This window comes from Podarcis liolepis (genome assembly GCF_965112155.1).
Source record: "Podarcis liolepis genome assembly, chromosome: 12".
Lineage (NCBI taxonomy): Eukaryota > Metazoa > Chordata > Lepidosauria > Squamata > Lacertidae > Podarcis > Podarcis liolepis.
The window spans coordinates 21,107,955-21,131,933 of NC_139563.1; the positions used below are offsets into that span (position 1 = coordinate 21,107,955).

Sequence of the window (23,979 nt, forward strand, 5' to 3'; positions counted from 1 at the left end):
TTTCCAACAACGCAAAAGATTTGTTGCACAAAAAGTGGACAATGCTAGATAGATAGAACGCGAGCCCAAGCAGGGGCCGAAGAGGGCCAGCCTTGCTTTCCCTAATATAACGTCCACCCCCCACTGCCGCCCCTCCCGTCCAAGTCTGCAGCGCCTTAGGAGCCCGAGCAGGAGGAGGCCACGGCGGTGGGCGCGTGGAACTGGAACGCAGCCGCGCCCGGCGAAATAACGCCCGCCGGGCAACGGACGGCGGCGCCCACCCTCCGACGGCGCGCCGGGAAGAGCGGCCGAACCACGCAGAGTTAGCCGCCCCGCGGCCCGGACTGCCTGAACGATGGCGCCCCGCGGCTGCCACACGGACTGCGTGGAGCGTCCCCTGTCGCGCGCGCTCCGCCGCTTCGGCGCCTTGGTGGGCGCGCACCCGTGGCCCTTCCTGCTGGCTCCCGTGGCGCTCACCGTCGGGCTGGCCACGGGCTTCGTGATGCTGCGCAGCCGCGAGGCCAACGACATCGAGGGCCAGTACACGCCCGTCGGGGGCCCCGCCAAGGCGGAGCGTTGCTTTATCCGGACGCACTTCCCGACGGACGACGCGCGGCGCTTCTCCCCGCAGAGGCTGAGCACCGAGGGCTCCTTCGCCTCCTTCATCGCCGTGGCCTCCGCCTCCGGAGGGAGCGACTCGGTGCTCACCAAGGCGGCCTTCACGGAGCTGCTGGAGCTGGACTCGGCGGTGCGGGCCATGACCGCCGGCGAGCGAAACTTCGCGGACCTCTGCGCGCGCTGGAACAACACTTGCCTGAGCCCCAACCCGCTGATCACCGCCGTCGAGGGCGACGCGGCCGCCATAGAGACGCTGCTGCCCGCGCTCACCTTCCCGCTCTACCAGAGCCACGTGTTCCTGGGCTACTTCCTGGGCGACGTCGTGCTGGGCCCGGGAAATGGCACCGCGCGCCCCGTCCGGGCAGCCCGGGCGATGCGCCTCTTCTACTTCTTCCAGGAGGATGGAGCTTCGCAGCGACAGGCCAGCAAGGTCTGGATCGAGACCTTTCTGGAGCGCATCCCCGTCGTGCTGGGCACTATGAACCTCCATTTCACCCGGGTAAGCGCCGCGCGTGCACGTCTCGGGAGGCGCGCAGCTCCGGGCAGACCGCTTTGCGACGGCGCTGCCTTGTGCTCCGCAGTTGCGCCCTAAGTTTTGATAAAAAGCCGTCGAGGTTCTCAAGCGTGGGTTGGCTTTCCTCGCCCGAAAGGCTCCTAGGGCAATAGAAGCAGGAGGACAGGCCCTGCCCCAGCCTTGCCATCCAAAAGCCGGACGGAAAAGGGATGGGGAAGAAGCTCAGATCTGCGCTGACTCTGTGGCTTATATGTTAGGATGGGCATAGGCGCCGACCCCATGGGGCCTGAGGGGGCCCGAGCCCCCTCAAAAATTTTATTGGGGGGGCTCAGCCCCCCCAATAATTTAAAAAATTATCGCGCGCCTTGGCTCCCTCGTCGCGCGCCTTGGCTCCCGCGGCCGGCGAGGGGAGCCCGGGCCGCGCGCGGCTGCTGCTGCCGCCTCTCCTGGGGGCGCCGCCTCCCCGGGCGGGAACGCTGCGGTTGCGCGAGGGAGGAGGGCGGCCCCCGGGGGCTGGGAGAGCCGGGCTGCCGTGGCCGAGAGGGCTGCTCTGCCGGGCGCCGCTGACATAATTTAAGCAAATTATCGCGCGCCTTGGCTCCCGCGGCCGGCGAGGGGAGCCCGGGCCGCGCGCGGCTGCTGCTGCTGCCGCCGCCGTTTGTGGTCATGGCGGAGCTGCCGCCTAGGGAGGAGGGGAGAGGGGGCTGGCGGGGGGGGGCAGGCGGTGAAGGGGGCTTGGCTGCGCTCTCTCTCTCTCTCGGGCTCTCTCTCTCTCTCGGTGTCTCTCTCTCTCTCTCTCTCGGTCTCTCTCTCTCGGTCTCTCTCTCTCTCTCTCTCGGGCTCTCTCTCTCTCGGTGTCTCTCTCTCTCTCTCTCGGTCTCTCTCTCTCTCTCTCGGGCTCTCTCTCTCGGTGTCTCTCTCTCTCTCGGTGTCTCTCTCTCTCTCTCTCTCTCTCTCTCTCTCGGTCTCTCTCTCTCTCTCTCTCTCTCTCTCTCTCTCTCTCTCGGGCTCTCTCTCTCTCGGGCTCTCTCTCTCTCGGGCTCTCTCTCTCGCTCTCTCTCTCTTTCTCGCTCTCTCTTTCTCTCTCTCTCTCTCGGGCTCTCTCTCTCTCTCTCTCTCTCTCTCTCTCGGGCTCTCTCTCTCGGGCTCTTCCCGCCCAGGGCTTGTGGGCATCTGCTCTGAGACGAAGATGGAGGTGACTTCCCTTAAAGGTCATGGAATCATAGAGGTGGAAGGGACCCAAAGGTCATCCAGTCCAACCCCCAGCAATTCAGGACTCACAGCTAAAGCATCCCTGGCAGATGCCCCCCCCCCCGACCTCTCCCTAAAAGCCCCTTCCCCTGTCTGACTGCTCTCACCACCAGAAAGGCCTTCCTAATGTTTTGTGGGAATCTCATTAAGCCTACAGAGCTATATATGCAAATGGATCTACTTATTCTTTCCCTTGAAGATACATTGATTTGTTTGTTACTGTGGTTTCGATCAATACTTTCCAAAGATCTTTACATTTGTCCATGCATGATCTTTGTCTGAAAGCTCATGGGTTGCAGGAGTTGTCATAGGAGGTTATATTTTTGTCCTTCCAACTGTTATGGAAATTACAGGGGGGGGGGACATCTTTAAAGTTGTTAAATGTTGCAAATATTATGCCTGAATGTACCCTTTCAACTTGACAGCTCAGGGAAGTTACCTAGATAAAATCCTGTAACACAATGTATCAGCCTTAATCATTTTGCAGATGTTAAGGGGGGGGGCAGAGCCTGCAGCCACCATCCCTTTCCGGTGGGGAGGGGGCAGAGGAAAGACAGGAAGCTTTTCCCTGCAGAGTTAGACCCCTTGGCTGCGTGGCCCTCGGGTCCCTTCAAACTCCTGGGTGTTTTGCTGGTGGGGGGCTGTGTGGGGGCCTGGGCGATGTCAGAAGAGGAAGCTTGCAGGCCTGGTTGTCTGTTGGGGGCAGCAGGAAGAGGCGGAGGGCAGGATGTGCAGCCCCTGCCTGGCTTTCCTGTGGGACCAAGGAAGCGGCTGGGGGGGGGGGGACTTGGCCGCTGGCCTTTGTTGCGGAGGCGGCAGTGTGGGAACGCCAGTCCCAAGGGCAGCCTCTGGGGTCTGGGTGCTGCTGCCTGTCTCCTGCCATGGACTTGGCGGGGGGGGGGGGCTGTGCTATTGGGCTGGCAGAGACTTAACGGGGGCTGCCTCTCCCAGCCAAAGCTGACCCACAAAATTGCAACCCAGTGTGTGTGTTTGTGTGTGGGGGGGAACCAGCCTGCACAGGGTAAGCCCCGATGGGGCTCCTGGGCTCCTTCTGATGCATGAAAATTGGAGGTTGTCCTTTACAGCTCAGCTCCCCAAGGGGCTCAAAGCCTCCCAAGTCCATTATCAGTCGGAGACGAATGAGTGGAAGCTGGAAGAAAGGGGGAATCTTTATTTTTCTGTTGAAACAGAGCCCTCCTTCCCACTGACATTTGCAAGGAGGGGAGGACCCCAAACAAAGGTGTGCAGCAGCTTTGAAAGACTTTTCCGGCTCAACATCAGGAAGAGCTTTCTGACAATAAGAGCTGTTCAGACGGTCTCTGCTCCCTGGGAGAGGCTAGGTGGCCATCTGTCAGGGATGCTTGAGCTAAGATTCCTGCATTGCAGGGGGCTGGACTAGATGACCTTGGGGTCCCTTCTGTCTCTATGATTCTATGATTAGCATAATACAAGCATCTCAGGAAGAGGCATCTACCAACAGAAATCCAAGAGTGTGGCTTCTCTCCTGTCTGTCAAGGGACCTGCAGATGCTGATTGCCTTACTTGGCCAGTTCCTTAGGACTGGTACATACAGTCATACCTCGGGTTACAGATGCTTCAGCTTAAGCATTTTCAGGTTATGGATGCACTGAAACCCAGAAGTACCGGAATGGGTTACTTCCAGGTTTCGGCACTTGTGCATGAGCAGAAGCGCTAAATCACAACCTGTGTGTGCGCAGACGCAGCAATGTGAGTTGCGAACACTGCGGGTTGCGAACGTGCCTCCCACATGGATCACGTTCGCAACCCGAGCGTCCACTGTACCTTGGTTCTCGAACAGAATGCGTTCCGGGAGTCCATTGGACTCCTGGAACCATTTGAAAACCAGAGTGCGGCTTCTGCCAGAGGAGCCCCCTGCAGCCAATCGGAAGCCGCACCGGATGTTCGCCCTCCAAAAATCATTTGAAAATCAGAACACTCACTTCCGGGTTTCGATTGTTCAGAAGCCGATTTGTTTGGGAGCCAAGGTGCTCGGCTTCTCAGGTACAACCGAACCTGAGTCCTTGGGGGCGCCGCCTCCCCGGGCGGGAACGCTGCGGGTGCACGAGGGAGGAGGGCGGCCCCCGGGGGCTGGGAGAGCCAGGCTGCCGTGGCCGAGAGGGCTGCTCTGCCGGGCGCCGCTGACATTGGAACTTAGAAAACTTCCCGGGGCAGGACCCCGGTATGGGCCCCCCCAATATTTTTTATAAGTCGGCGCCCCTGAGGATGGGGCTAGCTAGCACCTGTAGGATGCAACCCTCCCCTTGCATAACAATATAATAGCGAATTTATATGCATACAGCCAAGGGTGCCAACTTGAATAAAATATTGTGGGGCCCAGGTAAATAGACATCAGAGGGCTCTTCAGGCCTGAGATCAGAGTCCAGCGATATGATTAAGATGTACGTAGGTGCCATGACCTGTATTCTCTAACCTCAAAAATACACATTTTAAAAATATGCATATCCTTTATTAAAGAATGGCTTGGTGCTCTGAAGGGGAGCAGTGGAAGATGAGCAACCAATGGAAACCTTCCCTCCCTCCATCCCCAGAATGAACAAAGGCAGAGCTTTAAATCAGACCACCCTCAATCTTTTAGATTATATAAAACTGATATGGAAGAGGAATGCTTTTTTAGGCTGCAGTCCCATGTCCGCTAAACATGGAAGTAAAATGTGATGTACTTCTCAGTGGACACATGTAGGGTTGCTGAAATTAAACAGGCTTGAAAAAACTGGGCAGAGAGTTTTTTTAATTATTGTGCAAAAAGTATTTCCATGGAATGAAGTTACCACTTTCTGGAGCTTCCAACTAACTGTTGTTGTTGTTGTTGTTGTTGTTGTTGTTGTTGTTGTTGTTGTTTACATAATGCAGTGAATGAAATTACAATATAACCATTCATTTTATGATTTTTCTTAGCCAGCCTTGATACCCTCCAGAATATTAAGCTATATCTTAAGAGATCTATTATGCAATAGTTTGTCTTATTCTTTCTTTCCTCACTTGGCAGGTGACCTATTTTTCCTCAGAATCCAGACAGAAAGAATTTGGAAAAATTACCAAGCGTGTGATCCCATTGGTTTCTGTCACATATTTTTTAACAATATTCTTTTCCATTGTATCATGTGCAAGGTAATCTCCCCACCTTAATTCTTTGGAGAGGGAGGGAAAATCCCTGTCCCCACCCTACCCCACCATCACAGGTAGATCTGCAATATGCACTAGCTAAGTGAAGTATTGTAGATGGATAGATCTGCTTAAAGAAATCCCAGTACAGTGGTACCTCGGTTAAGAACTTAATTCGTTCTGGAGGTCCGTTCTTAACCTGAAACTGTTCTTAACCTGAGGTACTTTAGCTAATGGGGCCTCCCGCTGCTGCCACACTGCTGGAGCACGATTTCTGTTCTCATCCTGAAGCAAAGTTCTTAACCCAAGGTACTATTTCTGGGTTAGTGGAGTCTGTAACCTGAAGCGTCTGTAACCCAAGGTACCACTGTATTAAAAGCTAATTGGGAAAGTGTCACTCAGCAAATGAAGTGAATGTCTCATGAAAAACACTGCAGCAAAATGGAGTCAGAGATCTGGCCCAAATGTAGGCCTACTATGTAGAGTGAAGCCCACTAGTAGACGGAAGAGGCAATGTTCTCAATAGCTAGAGTGGCTTGTTCACTCTCTGTCAGTTTCAATTTCTCAAAGTTACTGTTTCTATTTATTCCTTCCCCCCCCCCCCAATAATATTTTCTTGATTTAGTATGTATTTTTGTGTTCTTATATTGTGAACTCCCCTGTGATCATTGGGTTGAAGGGCGGTATATAAATGTAATAAAAGTTAATAATAAAAAGTGCAATAATAACAAAAATAAAACAAATTAAAAATGTAACCTATGGAACGTCGCAGCCCGTAAAAACCAAAGGACAAAGGTACAGCACAATTCCAAAGAGATAATAAAGTGTTAACCCATACAAAGGTTTCCTTTACAAATCATAAAGATAAGTTTCTTAAAAATGCAAGTATTCGCCATCTGTGAACTCCATCATTATTAAACCCTAGAGTATTTCTATTTCTTACAGTTGTAAGAAATACGTGCAACTGCTGTGTGGCACTGTCATTTTGTTCAAGGAAGCTGCAAATTGGCACATTACCACGGAACTCTGAGCCCAAACATAATTCTTCTTTATCTGCTTTACAGGATGGATTGTGTACGGACAAAAATTTGGATTGCAATTTTTGGGGTGATGTCAGCAGGATTATCTGTCGTCAGCAGTTTTGGATTACTGCTGTTTTGTGGGGTGCCATTTGTTATCACAGCCGCAAATTCTCCCTTTCTTATACTTGGTAAGTGTATACATTCCTCATGCCTTCTTATCCATTGGGCTTTTGATGGGTGTGCCTAAAGTAGGTATTGGGCAGTAATTCCATATAAATCTGTGATCGCTTGGAGAATTTAATGCTAATTCTTGTTTTTTTATTTGAAATTGTATAAGCAGAAAAATTTTATATCACATGTGTTGCAGGGGGCGGGGCCAGATGTCTCTTCCAATCTCTTCCAACACTATAATTCTATGATGCTATCAATGGGCATATGCACACATTTTTCATCACACGCCTTCAAAACATTTATTAGCAAAGGGCGGATCTGGACTTGATTGCTCCTCCTACAGGAGGGGAATGTGGCCAGAATGAAAACTTGTGTGGAACAAGGAAAGCTTGCTTTGTGTGCAGTGTGTTTACGCAAGCCAATGCTTTTCCATCCCTGCTGTTATAAATTCCTGAACGTTCTTTGTAAAGCACTCAAATATCATTTTATAAAGAAAAGTAGGTTTCCGATTTGTAAATACAGCCATACCTCGGTTCTCAAATGGAATCCATTCCAGATTCCGAAACTGTTCAAAAACCAAGGCGCGGCTTCTGATTGGCTGCAGGAACTTCCTGCAGACAATCGGAAGCCGCGTCGGATGTTCAGGTTCTAAAGAACGTTCGCAAACCAGAACACTCACTTCTGGGTTTGCAGCATTCGGGAGCCAAAACGTTTGAGTCGCAAGGCGTTCGAGAACCAAGGTACCACTGTCAATAAACGACTAGGTGTGTTTCCCTAGTAAATATCCATGTTGTTCTCCTCCTATGGCATGTTTGGAACTGGTATGTTACATATTTTTCTATTCTTCAGGGGTTGGTGTTGATGACATGTTCATCCTCGTGTCCTGCTGGCAGCAGACGAAAGTGAAGAAGGGAGTCATAGAACGGATGGCTGACACCTATGCAAAGGCAGCTGTCTCCGTTACCATCACAACACTTACCGACGTTTTAGCCTTCTACATTGGAGTTGAAAGTTCCCTTGTGTCAATTCAGTCATTTTGTTTGTATACGGGCACAGCCTTTGTGTTCTGCTACATCTACAACTTGACTTTCCTTGGGGCAGTTCTTGCTCTCAATGGCCGAAGAGAAGAAAGCAACAAGCATTGGCTCACATTCAAGAAAGTGATGGATAAGCCTCAGGATTCAAAGAGCCGTATGTATAACAGGTGCTGTATAGGAGGGGCTTTCGACGAGTCCACTGGAACAGAGACTGAACACCCCATGTATGGCTTCTTTAGAAATCACTATGCCCCCTTCCTGATGCACACCAGGACCAAGTTGTCTGTGGTAGTCCTGTATCTGGCATACCTGGTTAGTAGTGTTTACGGGTGCAGTCAACTTAAAGAAGGTATAAATGTTCGACACCTAGCTGTAGATCGTTCTTATGTCGTTGCGTATTATGACTCAGAAGAAAAACATTTTACTGAGTATGGCCCAAGGCTCATGGTTGCTGTTACAGAAAGCATACCATATTGGAATTCATCTGTCCGTGCAGGTCTTGAGAACTGCATGCAGTTGTTTGAAGAGTCCTCCTATGTGGATAAGAGATTATCGGAGTCATGGCTGAGAACTTATGAAATGGTGGCAAAAGGGGCATCTTTAAATTTAGATGACCGTACGTCATTTATGACTAACTTAAAGACTCTTTTCCAAGCAAATCCAGAGTACGAGTGGGATGTTAATATTAGTGCTACTGAAATAGTTGCATCACGGTTTTTCATACAAACCGTCAATGTTACTACTGCAGTACATGAGAAAAATCTTTTAAACCAAATGAGACAACTTGCTGAGGACTGTGAGACGCCACTATTGGTTTATCATCCAGCTTTTATATATTTTGATCAATTTGCTGTAATAATGGAATACACCATTCAAAATGTTTTGATTGCTGCTGGTGCCATGTTAGTAATTTCCTTGCTGCTCATCCCCAATCCTCTTTGCTCTCTGTGGGTAACATTTACTATCGTATCTGTTTTTGTCGGTGTTACTGGTTTCATGGCCCTCTGGAATGTGAATCTTGACTCCATATCTATGATCAACCTTGTTATCTGCATAGGGTTTTCAGTAGACTTCTCTGCTCATATTTCCTATGCCTTTGTTTCCAGTGAGAAACCCAAAGTGAACGACAAGGCAGTGGAAGCTCTCTACCGCCTTGGTTTCCCTATCCTACAGGCCGCTGTTTCCACCATTGTGGGCATCCTTGTGCTGCCCATGTCATCCACTTACGTCTTTAGAACCTTTTTTAAGATAATGTTTCTAGTTATTTTTTTCGGGTCTCTTCACGGTCTCGTTTTTATTCCTGTATTTTTAACATTCTTTGGGTTTTGTGGTGAAGTTTCAAACAAAGAGGACCAAAACGATAGCAAGGGCATTGAAAATTCACCCAATGTTTAAGGAAAACATTGTCCATATGGAAACAAGATTGAGGAACTCGGTTTTCTAGAAGGAAATGTTATGGGGAAACTGAGATTTTAGAATGAAAAATGGAACTAGTGATTGTGAACATGGAGGGAAAAACCATAATCAATCTATATTGCCTGTAAATAGCTTGGTAAATTGAAGGAATATGTTCAGTTGTTCCTTATGTTCCGTAGCTATCTAATCTTCCTATTTATGTTATGTAAATACACCCCTTGGCGTAAAATTTTCACTTGAAAGGTGTTGTGGTTTGTTACAAGACTCCAAAACGATACATGTTTATTTGGCAAAGCATATTTCAGTCTTTTGCTGATAGTATGGTACACCCAAAATAAATTAATGTGGGATAGAGACTGCTCAGGTGACTGTTTGAACTCATTCTGTAACAACATGCTGTGGTGATTGCCTTTTAATCTTAGCAGAAACTCCTGGCTTCTTGTCTTAGCTGTTCCTCAGGTTCTAAGTCATGGCAATGGCAAAATGAAATGAAATGATATAATATATGTATAAGGGGATGCGGTATGGAAAGGAGAGAGCACTGTCTGTGTTGATGGTGGTGTTATGAATGCTTCTAAGAGGCAAATCAAGAAATCCCTTTTCAACTGGAGGTGGTTGTATTCTGAGATTCTCATGGTCCAGAATTCCTTCCCATCAGTAGAAGACCCAGGACTCTCAATGTGAAGTTTGGCAGCAGGGAAATTCTAACAGCACAGAATCTGGATTCTCTTCTTTGTGAGAAGGGAATTTCCATGTTAAGACAGGGCAGTGTGAAACTTCAATATTACAGTACTGTATTCATTTTTGCAGGGATGCGGGTGGCGCTGTGGTCTAAACCGCAGAGCCTAGGGCATGCCCATCAGAAGGTTGGTGGTTCGAATCCCCGCAATGGGGTGAGCTCCCATTGCTCAGTCCCAGCTCTTGCCCACCTAGCAGTTTGAAAGCACATCAAAGTGCAAGTAGATAAATAGGTACTGCTCCGGTGGGAAGGTAAATGGTGTTTCTGTGCGCTGCTCTGGTTCGCCAGAAGCAGCTTCATCGTGCTGGCCACATGACCCGGAAGCTGTCTGCAGACAAACGCCAGCTCCCTCAGCCAGTAAAGTGAGATGAGCGCCGCAACCCCAGAGTTGTCCGCGACTGGACCTAAGGGTCAGGGGTACCTTTACCTTTACTTTTATTCATTGTTGCAGTATACAATGTAAATAGGGAGTAGAAAAGCTTCCCTTCTGGACGACATTCTGAGTGGGGGAGCACACGCCAGTGGTGGGCAGGGCCGGGGCAAAATGGATGGAAGGCAGAAAGTAAATTTTACCTCAGGACAATAGGCTAATTTCTGCACATACACAACACTCTCTTATATTCCTCCGAAGAATTCTGCTCTGAGCGGACACAGATACAGAAATTCCCTCCATTCAGGTGTTAACTCAGGTTCAGGAATGGTGAACACAAACCAAATTTGTTCACATACCGTATTTTTCGCACCATAGGACGCACTTTTTCCCTCCTAAAAAGCAAGGGAAAATGTGTGTGCGTCCTATGGAGCGAATGCAGGGGGGAGGCAGGCGGGGAAAGCCCTCAAGAGCCGCACACAAGCTTTGTGCGCTCTTGCGGGCTTTTCTCCAGGAGGGAGAAGGGACTGACTGGCTGCAGCAGTCCCTTCTCCCTCCTGGGGGAAAAGCCCCCAAGAGCGGCACCCTCTTTAAAGGCTGCGCGGCTCCTGCGGGCTTTTCTACGAGGTGGGGGAATCCCCCACCTCCCAGAAAAGTCAGGAGAAGCCGCACAGCCCCTTTAAAGAGCGCACGGCTTTAAAGAGCGCACAGCCCCTTTAAAGAGCGCACGGGGAAGCTGCAGCAGATTCCCTCCTCCCGGGCTCCCTTTGAAGCGGCAATGTGGGAGGGGAGCAGCTTGCACTCGTGTAAGCAGCTCCTCTCCCACTTTCCTCCTTCAAAGCAACCACGGAGGAGGGAAGGAAGGGGACCATGGATCCTCCCCTGCTGGAGGCTTCAGCGGATTCCCTCCTCCTGGGCTCGAGCAGCGAAGAGGATCCATGGTCCCCTTCCTTCCCTCCTCCGTAGTTGCTTTGAAGGAGGAAAGTGGGAGAGGAGCTGCTTACACGAGTGTAAGCTGCTCCCTTCCCACTTTGCTGCTTCAAAGCAATTACGGAGGAGGGAAGGAAGGGGACCATGGATCCTCTTCGCTGCTCGCTGCTCGAGGCTGCAGCAGATTCCCTCCTCCCGGGCTCCCTTTGAAGCAGCAAAGTGGGAGGGGAGCAGCTTACACTCGTGTAAGCAGCTCCTCTCCCACTTTCCTCCTTCAAAGCAACCACGGAGGAGGGAAGGAAGGGGACCATGGATCCTCTTCGCTGCTCGAGGCTGCAGCAGATTCCCTCCTCCCGGGCTCCCTTTGAAGCAGCAAAGTGGGAGGGGAGCAGCTTACACTCGTGTAAGCAGCTCCTCTCCCACTTTCCTCCTTCAAAGCAACTACGAAGGAGGGAAGAAAGGGGACCATGGATCCTCTTCGCTGCTCGAGGCTGCAGCAGATTCCCTCCTCCGTAATTGCTTTGAAGCAGGAAAGTGGGAGGGGGGCAGCTTACACTTGTGTAAGCAGCTCCTCTCCCACTTTCCTCCTTCAAAGCAACCACGGAGGAGGGAAGGAAAGGGACCATGGATCCTCCCCTGCTGGAGGCTTCAGCGGATTCCCTCCTCCGTGATTGCTTTGAAGCAGCAAAGTGGGAGGGGAGCAGCTTACACTCGTGTAAGCAGCTCCTCTCCCACTTTCCTGCTTCAAAGCAACTACGGAGGAGAGAAGGAAGGGGACCATGGATCCACCGCTGCTCACGGCTGCAGCGGATTCCTCCTCCTTGATTGCTGGGAGTTTCTCTGGGCAGGAATTCCCTCAGCTTAAGTGGGGTGGGGGAAGTGTGGCAGGTAGGGGGGTACTGAGAGACACATGTCTCTCAGATGAAAATTGGGAGTGGGCATTGTCTGAAGTGGCTGTGGATCTTCTGCCGCAGAACTGTAGGACTGTATAGAGTTGGGAGGGCCACCCAAGGGTCATCTAGCCCAGCCCCCTCACTATGTAGGAATCACAGCTACAGAACGCCAGGCAGATGGTCCCCCAACCGCTGCTTAAAAGCCTCCAGTGGTGGAGACCCCAAACACCTTCCGAGGTCATAGAATTGCAGGGTTGGAAGGGAACCCCAGGAGTCATCTAGTCCAGCCCCGGTGGACAGCGGGCGCAATCCATCCCGTTGCGCAAGACTAAAGATGCTGCGCAAGGCTAAAGAAGAAGCCAAAGCAGTGAGCGGGATGGATCGCGCTTGCTGCCTTGTCTTCTTTAGCTGCACTGGAGAGGTTTAGCTCCTGGCTGGAGAGGTTGCGCGGCTATGGATCCCGCGCGCTGTCTTGGCTTCTTTGCTCTTTGGGGCTGGGGGGGGGGGAACCCGGGCTTCCCCCGCAGCCCCGAGAAGCTCTGGGAGAAGTGGACAGGCTGCATGCAGCCTGTCCGTTGCTCTTTGGGGCTGGGGGGAGGATAATATTTTTTTCCTTGATTTCCCCCTCTAAAAACTAGGTGCGTCCTGTGGTCCGGTGCGTCCAATAGAGCGAAAAATACGGTAATTTATTTACCCTTTTAAATCCACAGATTATGCATAACTGATGTGAGCCGCAAGAGGAAGAGGCTACTGTTGCACTGAGGTCTTTCTTGCAATACTTTTTATTACTAATTTCACATAATCAGACCAATGATCATTTTTTAACAGTGTTCTTATACATTTAAAACATTTTCAATTTTTTCACACCTGAGATTTCTTGAATCCCCAGACTTCCCCCCACCTCACCCCCTGCTTTCCAATATTTATCTATTTTTCTGTTGCATCTTATTACATTTTTCAAACTCATTTTAAATCCTTTTCTTAAATTTAGTCTTATTACATTATAAGTGTTAGAATAATCCTGCTAAAGTTTTAAAATATCTACAATGATCTTTGTGTTGTTTAGTCATGTCCGACTCTTCGTGACCGGACAATGATCTTTAAGGTACTCTAAAAAAATCCCCACTCTTTGCTGAATTTCTTGTCATCTTAGTGTCTGATCTTCATGGTCATTTTTGCTATTTTGGTATAGTCCATCATAATGGTTTCCCTTTGGTTGGGACCTTCTCTTCCTTCCATTTCTGGGCAAAAAGCATTCTTGCAGCTGTCATCACATACATAAACAATCTTTTAAAGTCCTTTGTTATTTCTCCTATTATTCACAATAAGAAAGATTCTGGGGTTTTTTTTGGCAAAGTTTGTCTTAAACATTTTTTCCCCCAGTTCATTATATATTATTTCCCAGAATTCTTTTGCCAATCTGCATGCCCACCACATGTGGTAGAACGTGCCTTCTTTTTCCTTAAACTTCCAGCATAAATTGGAAGTGTTTTTATACATTTTGCTAATCATATAGGAGTCAAATACCAACGGTACATCATTTTCATATAGTTCTCTTTCAGTGCACAACAAGCCGTAAATTTTAAACCCTCTTTCTGCAACTTTCCCCTCAAGTTACGTTGTATATTATATCCAATATATTTTGCCCAGTGTATCAAATCAGACCAATGGTCAAGTCCTTCTCTAAACTGGTGTGTTTTACTTACATCTGCAGTACTTTTCCTTTTAATTTTTTGTCGTTCCAGGACAGACACCCTCCCAAAAGCGGAGGCATGTTATTGGCCCAAAGGTGTAAACACACTGTTCCTATTTCACTGTGGTTGTCACCAACACACCTGCTAAGAGTAAATCTTTATTAAACCACATCTTTAACCCCTCAGCACTTTACACCCCAAGCTTTATACCGCTTAACTCACAAGTCGACTCACATCGTGCACGTAACTGTGATTGGGGGATGGAAACATTCATTGCTGGTATCGCCTCTGCAAATATTTTCACCATTTCCAACAGATTTCTTTGGCCAACATTCCCCAGTGCCAGATTTACGTATAAGCTAAACAACCTATAGCTTTGGGGCCCTCTCTCTTGGAGGCCCCCAGAAAATTTAAAGGGGAAAAACCTGTACATTTCCAAAAAATAAGATAAAAAACAAAATAAAACCTATATACAGCAACAGTGTTTTGTGTTGTGTAGGCTCCTATGATACAAGCACAGTGGTACCTCTGGTTGCGAACAGGATCCGTTCCGGAGCCCCGTTTGCAACATGAGCAAAACGCAAACTGCAGCGGCACATGCGGGTTGCAATTTGCCGCTTCTGCGCATGATGTCATTTTGCGCATCTGCGCATGCGGCGAAACCCGGAAGTAACCCTTTCGGGTACTTCCGGGTCACCACAGGACGCAACCTGAAAAAACATATCATGAAGCAAACGTAACACGAGGTATGACTGTAATGGGCCCCGCCTGCTAGCCCGCTCCCTAAAATATCACTGGTTTGCTCATTTCTATATATAGGGTGCCTACGTTCTGCATGGACTGGTTGCATGGCAACATGTGCAAATGGCTTTAGATACCTATTAGGTCCATAAATTACCATATAGCATATATTCAACATGAGGGACGCGGGTGGCGCTGTGGGTTAAACCACAGAGCCTAGGACTTGCCGATCAGAAGGTCAGCGGTTCGAATCCCCGCGACGGGGTGAGCTCCCGTTCCTTGGTCCCTGTTTCTGCCAACCTAGCAGTTCAAAAGCACGTCGAAGTGCAAGTAGATAAATAGGTACCGCTCTGGCGGGAAGGTAAACGGTGTTTCCGTGTGCTGCTCTGGTTCGCCAGAAGCGGCTTAGTCATGCTGGCCACATGACCCGGAAGCTGTACGCCGGCTCCCTCGGCCAATAAAACGAGATGAGGGCCACAACCCCAGAGTCGGACACAACTGGACCTAATGGTCAGGGGACCCTTTACCTTTAGCTTACATTCTGCATGGACTGGTTGCATGGCAACATGTGCAAATGGCTTTAGATACCTATTAGGTCCGTAAATTACCATATAGCATATATTCAACACACAAAACAGCGGCAATTTGTTGTTGGCAAAGGGCACAGAAAGGGCCCCATTACCTTCAGTAGCTTAGGGCCTCATCAAACCTAAATCCAGCCCTGGCGTTCCCAGATGGAACGCGAGCCCGAGCAAGGGCAGCCGAGGGCCAGCCCCGCTTCCCTCTGATACGACGCCCGCTGGGCCTTGGGCGTCCGAGCAGGAGGCCACGGCGGCGGGCGCGTGGAACGCAGCCACGTCAGGAGAAATAACGCCCGCCCGGCAACGGACGGCGACGCCCACCCTGCGACGGGAAGACCGGCGCCCACCGCGCAGAGCAGCCGGCCCCGACGCCGCAAGCGGCTGTCTCGGCGGGGAAAGAAGCAGGCAGGCGATGGCGGCCCGGGGACTGCGCCGCTTGCACACGGACTGCGTGGAGAGGCCCCTGTCGCGCGCGCTGCGGGACTTAGGCGGCTTGGTGGGCGCGCACCCGTGGCCCTTCCTGCTCGTGCCCTTGGCGCTGACGGGCGGGCTGGGCGCCGGCTTCAAGTACCTGCCCCGCAACGACCTCGGCGACCTCGAAGGCATGTACACGCCCATCGGAGGCCCCGCCAAGGCGGAGCGCCGTTTCGTCCTGGCGCACTTCCCGACGGACGACGCCGCGCGCTTCTCCCCGCAGAGGCTGAGCACCGAGGGCTCCTTCGCCTCCTTCATCGCCGTGGCCGACGGGGACTCGCTCCTCACCCGGGAGGCCTTCGCCGAGCTGCTGGCCCTGGACGCCGCTTTCCGGAGGATCGCCTTCGGCGGCGTCTCCTTCGACAGCCTTTGCGCGCGCATTGGGAACGCCACGTGCAGCAGCCCCAACCCGCTGCTCAGCGCCGTGCAAGGCGACCCGGGCAGGATCGAGGCGCTGCTGCCTACCCTGACTTTCCCCATCGCCGAAGGCGGCGTTTTCCTCGGCCCCTTCCTGGGTGGGGAGAAGCTGCTTCCCGGAGTTAGCCCGGCGCGCCCCTTGCGCGCGGCCAAAGCGATGCGCCTCATTTATTTCTTGCAGAATGACGTGTCTTCGAGGCGCGAGGCCAGCAAGATCTGGCTGAAGGCCTTTCTGAAGCGCATCCCCGACGTGCTGGACTCCTTAAAGTTCAAATTCATCCGGGTAAGTGGCTTTCTTCCAGCCGCTCCTAAATTGACACTTGTAGGAGGGTCCTCTGAAATTAAACTCATCTTGGGAAAACTGGGCAAGTGAATTTATTATTATTATTATTATTATTTTAGATCGCCATGCAACACGCTTTAATTTGGAATTAAGTTGCCATGTTTTGGAGCTCATCAGTAATCACACTAAAAAAAAACACTATGAAGGAACGAGCAATAATAATAACTATTCATTTTATGATTATTCTTAGCCCTTGAGAACATGAAGCTATAAATTAAGAGACAGATTATTTAACACTCTATGTTCTTCCTTCTTTCCCCACCCCTAACCTGACAGGTATTCTATATTTCCTCAGTATCAAAAAAAGAAGAACTGGAAAAACTTACTGGCAAAGTGATCCCATTGGCCACTATCGCGTATTTTTTAACAATAGTCTTTACAATTCTATCATGTGCAAGGTAACTTCTCACCCCATAATTCTTGGGAGAGGGAGGGAACCAGGGCCGTAGCTAGGGGTGGTGCAAAATAGGCTAAAAATGTGTCCATAAATATAAATATTGATTATTGCCTTATAAGAAATGGTTTTAAATAAAGGGTGAATTGAATGGGTGGAAGGGGGCGTTGGAGAGAGGCGGAAAGAAGAGCTAATTTGTCCCTGGCTAAGGGGTGCAATCTGGACGGTTCTGTCAGGGGCGCAAGATCACCTAGCTACGGCTCTGCAGGGAACATCCCTCTTTTTCAACATGGGCAAATCTTTAATACGCAGGAGGAAGCAAATTGGCACATGTACCATGAAATGCCATATTCCACTAGATGCTTTTAAATCTGTTTTCCATGCTTTTTGGGTGTCTACTGGTCAAGTTTCTACAGTGTAGACAGAGCGAAGCCCACACATAGACTGAAGAGACGGTGTTATCACTACCTAGAGTGGCTTTTGATCATTGGTACACTAAACACATGCTTAGTCTGCCTATTGGGTAATCCAGTACTGATACCTCTGCCAGTTTCCATTTCTCAAAGGGCATAAATTGGCACATACACATTGAAACTCTGAATCTAGGTATGTTCTTCTTTATCTGCTTTACAGGATGGATTGTGTACGGACAAAAATTTGGGTTTCATTTTTTGGGGTGATGTCAGCAGGATTATCTGTCGTCAGCAGCTTTGGATTACTGCTGTTTTGTGGAATGCCATTTGTTATCACGGCTGCAAATTCACCCTTTCTTATACTTGGTAAGTGGGCAAATGTTTGCATTCCTCATGCTCTATCTAGTGGGCTTTTGATGAGAATATCTAAATATGAAAGAGAACTTTCACCCATCTATTATTTTCCTGAACTGTGCTAAGAATTCTAGTTTCTCTATGACAGAGCTTTCCAAACTTTTCATACTTGTAACACACTTTTTAGACATGCGTCATTTCGTGACACAGTAATTCAGTATGACTAGCAAACCGTAGGTTAAACTAACCCCTTTTCCAGTCCCTGGAGGAGCACTGGGAGCATTTGCACGGCACACTGCAACCAACACACTAACATGTCGCGACGCACAGTTTGGAAAGCTCTGCTCTATGGTGCTCAGTCATGGTTAATCTTCTTAGGCTACGGAACAGCTGCATATTCCTGCATTGCAGGGGCTTGAACTAGATGAACCTCAGGGTCCCTTCCAATTCTATGATCTGCGCTATGATCAGCTATATTCACTTACTTGGGAGTAAGCTGCATTGAATTTAGTGAGACTTACTTTTGAGTAGGTGGGGCTGTGGGTTAAACCACGGAGCCTAGGACTTGCCGATCAGAAGGTCAGCGGTTCGAATCCCTGTGATGGGGTGAGCTCCCGTTGTTCGGTCCCTGCTCCTACCAACCTGTGCTGGTCCCGGGGGTAAGGTACCTTGGGCGTAGCAGAGTCCACACGAAGAGGGGCAAGGTCCGAGGCAGAGAGCTGGGCGGGGAACAGGTACGCTGGAACAGGAGGCTGTGCAGGGAACAGGAACACCGGATGGTCGGGAACAGGAGGCCGAGCAGGGAACTGGAGTTCCGGATAGTCAGGAACAGGAAGCTGAGCAGGGAACAGGAGTACCGGATAGTCAGGAACAGGAGGCCGAGCAGGGATCAGGAACACAGGAAGGTCCGAAGCCAACAACGACGTTGCTCCCGCAACCTGGGGCCGGGCTGACTGGGCTTTTATCCTCTTCTAAGGCCAGGGGCGGTCCCGGCCCCCAGGAGCCCCGCCTCCTCTGGCCTTAAGGCGAGCACTCCTCCTGGGGGCAACCAGTTCCCTTCGCCTCTCTGCCCTAAGCCTCTGCAGATCAGGAGAGGCCGAAGGGTTACTGGGCCCTGGAGGAGGCTCACCTGTGGCCACTGAGTCGTCAAGCCTCTCTGGGGCCAGAAGGGTTTCACCTGGGGCCAGCTCCTGATGCACTGCCACAGGTGCAGGTTCTTCAGCATCTAGGCCTTGCCCCAGTTCAGCCGGCCCTGGAGGCGGGGACTCTTGTGCAGGCTGGGATTCCTCTGTTTCATCCTCCGAATCGGAATCCCAGGCCATCACACAACCTAGCAGTTCAAAAGCCCGTCAGAGTGCAAGTAGATAAATAGGTACCACTCCGGCGGGAAGGTAAACGGCATTTCCGTGCGCTGCTCTGGTTCGCCAGAAGCGGCTTAGTCATGCTGACCACATGACCCAGAAGCTGTACACCGGCTCCCTTGGCCAATAAAGCGAGATGAGCATCACAACCCCAGAGTCAGCCACGACTGGACCTAATGGTCAGGGGTCCCTTTACCTTTATTTTTGAGTTGAGAGGTATAGTATTGCACTGTAAGGTTCCAGTTGTGTGCACCAGAGTGGGGAACTGGTAGAACACAGGCTGGATGTCTCTGTCTAGCTCATGGCATCCTGTCCGTAACTACAGTGAAGTCTGGAGGAAAGCTTGCCATTGTCTCCAACGGAAGTCTTTTGTTAATAAGGTATCACAGGGCTTTCTGTTTTATATATAGAATTGCAATATTAATATAACTTACTAATCTGTAAATAAAAAATGACTAGGTGTGTTCCTCTTGTATATATCTATATATTCACATGTTTCTCCTGTGGCATGTTTGCAACTGGCATGATCAATAGTTCCTGTTCTTCAGGGGTTGGTGTTGATGACATGTTCATCCTGGTGTCCTGCTGGCAGAAGACTCAAGTGAAGAAGAGTGTCAAAGATCGGATGGCTGACACCTACGCAGATGCAGCTGTTTCTGTTACCATCACAACACTTACCGACGTTTTAGCCTTCTACATTGGAATTGAAAGTTCCTTCATGTCCATTCGGTCATTTTGCTTGTATACAGGCACAGCCTTTCTTTTCTGCTACGTCTACAACCTGACTTTCCTTGGGGCAATTATTGCTCTTAATGGCCGAAGAGAAGAAAGCAACAGGCATTGGCTAACGTTCCAGAAAGTGATGGATAAGCCTCAAGATTCGAAGAGCCCTATGTATAACAGGTGCTGTATAGGAGGGTTTATTGATGAGTCCACTGGAGCAGAGATTGAGCATCCCATGAATGGCTTCTTTAAAAATTACTATGGCCCCTTCCTGATGCACACCTGGACCAAGTTGTTTGTGACAGTCCTGTATCTGGCATACCTGGTAAGTAGTAGTTATGGGTGCGGACAACTTAAAGAAGGAATAAATGTCCGAAATCTAGCTGTAGATCGTTCTTATGTCATTCCGTATTATGACCTGGAAGAAAAATATTTTTCTGAGTATGGCCTCAGGGTCATGGTTATCGTTACGGAAAGCATACCGTATTGGATTTCATCTGTCCGTGCAGATCTTGAGAACTGCATGCAATCAATGGAAAATCTATCCTATGTGGACAAGGATCTTTCAGAGTCATGGTTGAGAACTTACGAAACTGTTGCAAAAGGCATTTCTTCAAATTTAAATGACCGAAGTTCATTTATTGGCAATTTATCAGCCCTGTTTAGAGTACATCCAGAATCTGAGTGGGATGTTAATGTTAGTGCTATGGAAATTCCAGTGTCACGATTTTTCATACAGACCATCAATATTACCAATGTAGAGAAGAAGAAGGAACTTTTAAACCAGTTCAGACAGCTTGCAGAGGACTGTAAGTTACCACTGATGGTTTATCATCCAGCTTTTATATACTTTGATCAATACAATGTAATAATTAAGAACACCATTCATAGTGTTTTGAGCGCTGCTGGTGCCATGTTAATTACTTCCTTGCTGCTCATCCCCAATCCTCTTTGCTCCCTGTGGGTAACCTTTGCTATTACTTCTGTTATTGTTGGTGTGTCTGGTTTCATGGCCTTTTGGAATGTGAGCCTTGACTCCATATCCATGATCAGCCTTGTTATCTGCATAGGGTTTTCAGTAGACTTCTCAGCCCATATTTCCTATGCCTTCATTGCCAGTGAGGAACCCAGAGTGAACGACAAGGCAGTGGAATCTCTCTACCGCCTTGGTTACCCTGTCCTACAGGGTGCTGTTTCCACCATTGCGGGTATCCTGGTGCTGTCCATGTCATCCACTTACATCTTTAGAACTTTTTTTAAGATAATGTTTCTGGTTATCGTGTTGGGACTCGTTCACGGTCTCGTTTTTATTCCTGTGTTTTTAACATTCTTTTTTGGGGATATTATTCCTTAAAATCAACCATTCGGGTTCATCTGCAGACTCCAAAAACACTACCTGCCTGTTTATGATGGCATGGTTCAGACACCATAGCAATGGTGCGCCCCAGATAAGAGTAGAATGGGATAAATATGGTTTGGGTGCCTGTAAGGAGCTTAGCAACATGCTGAGACGATTGCCTTTACAGAAGCACTTTGCTTCTCCTCTTTTGTGTTGGTATCCCAGCTGTGCCTTGGGTTCAGAGCCATGGCAGGCACCTAGATAAGGGGGTGCAGTGTGGTAAAGGGAGAAGTCTAGCTGGTTGCAGTGTGGGTCCCTGTAGGAGGCAAATTAAGTCCAGGCCCAAATCTCATACGATCTGGGCTCTCATAGTATTTGTGTAAACCCTTTTTAAATGGGAGAGTTTGTATTCTGGAGTGCCCCCCAGTTCAGACTTCATCATCATCGGTAAAGAAAACAGGATCATTGATGTGAGGTTTGTCAAAAGAGAAGATCTGAAATCCGTGCCGTAGAGTCAACCCTTAAAAGCACTGAGGGGCAATTCTCATGTGAAACAGGGCTGACTGTCAACAGGACATAATGAAGTTGAAAGCTGAGGTGATCTCTCCAGACCTTCATCAAAAATTGTAATGTATACTATTAAAATAATTCAGTTTATTTACTTATTGTGTTTACTTTTCTGTGCTAACTTCAGGGAGGGCGAGGAGTTAGCTGTTTGAACACAAGTGTCACTAGATGGCACTGTGGAAGAAGACTAGACTGAACAGGAAAATAAAGTTCAGTTTTGTGCTTCATCTCAAGATGGAACAAGGCTTCTGAGTAACTTGACAGCTATATCGCAGTGTGTTGCCCTGTGCACCAGTTCAGCTACAACTTACACTATCTTTAGGATCAGTCTGTTAATCTGGCTGGTGACGTTGATGACAAATGTTTTTTTGGGGGGGGGGCGGGGAATCAGCAGAGGTCAGCATTATAAATGCAAATTTTACAAATTTGTTACAGCCATTTGTTTTAAGATGCTGCTTCCGTTCAAATATATTGTATTTTTGTAATACTCAAACTGTTTTATTTTGCCACTGGAAAATCACAGTCCATTTCCCTCACTCCTTTTACAATGGTTTGGCATACGCAGTTGTAAATACCGCCTAGAACAGGGGTAGGCAACCTAAGGCTCGTGGGCCAGATGCGGCCCAATTGCCTTCTCAATCTGGCCGAGGACAGTTCAGGAATCAGCATGTTTTTACATGAGTAGAATGTGTGTTTTTATTTAAAATACATCTCTGGGTTATTTGTGGGGCATAGGAATTTGTTGGGATGCGGGTGGCGCTGTGGGTAAAAGCCTCAGCGCCTAGGACTTGCCGATCGAAAGGTCGGCGGTTCGAATCCCCGTGGCGGGGTGCGCTCCCGTCGCTCAGTCCCAGCGCCTGCCAACCTAGCACTTCGAAAGCACCCCCGAGTGCAAGTAGATAAATAGGGACCGCGTACTAGCGGGAAGGTAAACGGCGTTCCGTGTGCTGCGCTGGCTCGCCAGATGCAGCTTGTCACGCTGGCCACGTGACCCGGAAGTGTCTGCGGACAGCGCTGGCTCCCAGCCTCTAGAGTCTGTCAAGACTGGCCCGTACGGGCAGGGGTACCTTTACCTTGGAATTTGTTTTTGTTCTTGTTTTCAAAATATAGTCCTGCCCACCACATGGTCTGAGAGACGGTGGACGAGCCCATAGCTGAAAAAGGTTGCTGACCCCTGACCTAGAATACAGTTGTGCTAGTCACGCAAGTAGCTTTTGAAATGGTTTTCAATTCACATTCTGTGGAACTATGAAGTTTGTTGTAAGTTTGGTAGGGTTCCTTAACAAGAAGCTCATGCATTGCTGACAAACCTCCATTAAATCTTTTTTCTCTGCCTCCCATTACATCAGCAACGAGCCATCCACCAGAGCTGTTTCAAGTGGTCCGGGGTCTTTTACACTCTTGTCCATGTGACCACTGTGTACAATTTGCTCAACACTTTGTTGACAAAACCTCTCAGATTTCTTCAGATTCGGATACTGTAGTTGATACAGGTCCAGTGGATGTAATTTTGGACTCTGCTTTGGACTTTTCAAACTCTACAGCCCAAGGATGTGGACAGGATCCTTGAAAATGTGAGAGCTACCGCATGCTAGATCCTTTAGTTCTTCTTGATGTCTCCGCAGCTTTTGATACCATCAGCTATGGCAGAGCTTTCCAAAATGTGCGTTGCAACACGTGTGTTGGCTGCAGTGTGTAGGTGTGTCACGTGAACACTCCCCACGCTCCTGCCAGGGCTGGAAAGGGGTTAGTTTAACCTACGGTTTGCTAGTAAAACTGAATTACTGTGTTGCAAATTGATGCATGTCCAAAAAGTGTCACCAATGTGAAAAGTTTGGAAAGCTCTGGACTATGGTATCTCTGTGCTGGGACTTGGAGGTCCTGCTTTACAGTGGCACCGTCCTTCCTGGATGGGTAAACCCAGGAGGTGGTCCTGGAGGACTCCTGTTCAACATCTTGGCTGTTGGCCTATGGCAGGCATGGCCAAACTTGGCCCTCCAAATGTTTTGGGACTACAATTCCCATCATCCCTCACCACTGGTCCTGTTAGCTAGGGATGATTGGAATTGTAGTCTTAAAACATCTGGAGGGCCAAGTTTGGCCATACCTGGCCTATGGGGTCCTTCAGGGTTCTATTCTGCCCCCATGCTATTTAGCATTTAAATGAAAAAGCCGTAACTCACTTTATGTGGGGCGTCTTTGAAAAGTGCTCAGAAACTTCAACTGGCTCGAAAAGCTGCAGCCAGATTGTAGACCGGAGAGCACATGACTTCTTTGCACAATTCAAAGTACTGGTTATGACTTTTAAAGCCCTACACAGCTTTAGTCCCAGCTATCTGAAAGACCGTATTCCCTCATACAAACCTGCCTGGATGTTGACATCTTTGGGAGAGGCTCTTCTCTCAGTCCTGCCGCCTTCCCAGGCACACTTGGTAGGGAGAGGGTCTTCTCGGTGGCTGTTCCCAGACTTTGGAACTCCTTCCCTAGAGACGTT

General features: G+C 49.2%; 2 protein-coding genes and 1 long non-coding RNA gene across 3 annotated transcripts; 2 read left to right on the top strand and 1 right to left on the bottom strand.

Moving 5' to 3' along the window:
• The first annotated feature begins 232 nt into the window (after window positions 1-232).
• LOC310689646 (patched domain-containing protein 3-like) lies at window positions 233-9,508 on the top strand. The gene is made up of 4 exons (XM_083467429.1): window positions 233-1,096; window positions 5,391-5,512; window positions 6,571-6,716; window positions 7,549-9,508. Exons 1-4 carry the CDS (start codon window positions 335-337, stop codon window positions 9,129-9,131), a joined length of 2,613 nt encoding a protein of 870 aa, XP_083323555.1. The 5' UTR covers window positions 233-334; the 3' UTR covers window positions 9,132-9,508.
• On the bottom strand, window positions 9,418-14,045 carry LOC310689726. The gene is made up of 2 exons (XR_014517625.1): window positions 13,946-14,045; window positions 9,418-9,561 (listed from the first exon to the last, which is right to left on the bottom strand). It is a non-coding gene; the product is annotated as an uncharacterized lncRNA (long non-coding RNA).
• LOC310689648 (patched domain-containing protein 3-like) lies at window positions 12,773-21,579 on the top strand. Its single transcript, XM_083467445.1, has 4 exons — window positions 12,773-16,274; window positions 16,611-16,732; window positions 17,362-17,507; window positions 19,405-21,579. Exons 1-4 carry the CDS (start codon window positions 15,513-15,515, stop codon window positions 20,931-20,933), a joined length of 2,559 nt encoding a protein of 852 aa, XP_083323571.1. The 5' UTR covers window positions 12,773-15,512; the 3' UTR covers window positions 20,934-21,579.
• Window positions 21,580-23,979: the final 2,400 nt, after the last annotated feature.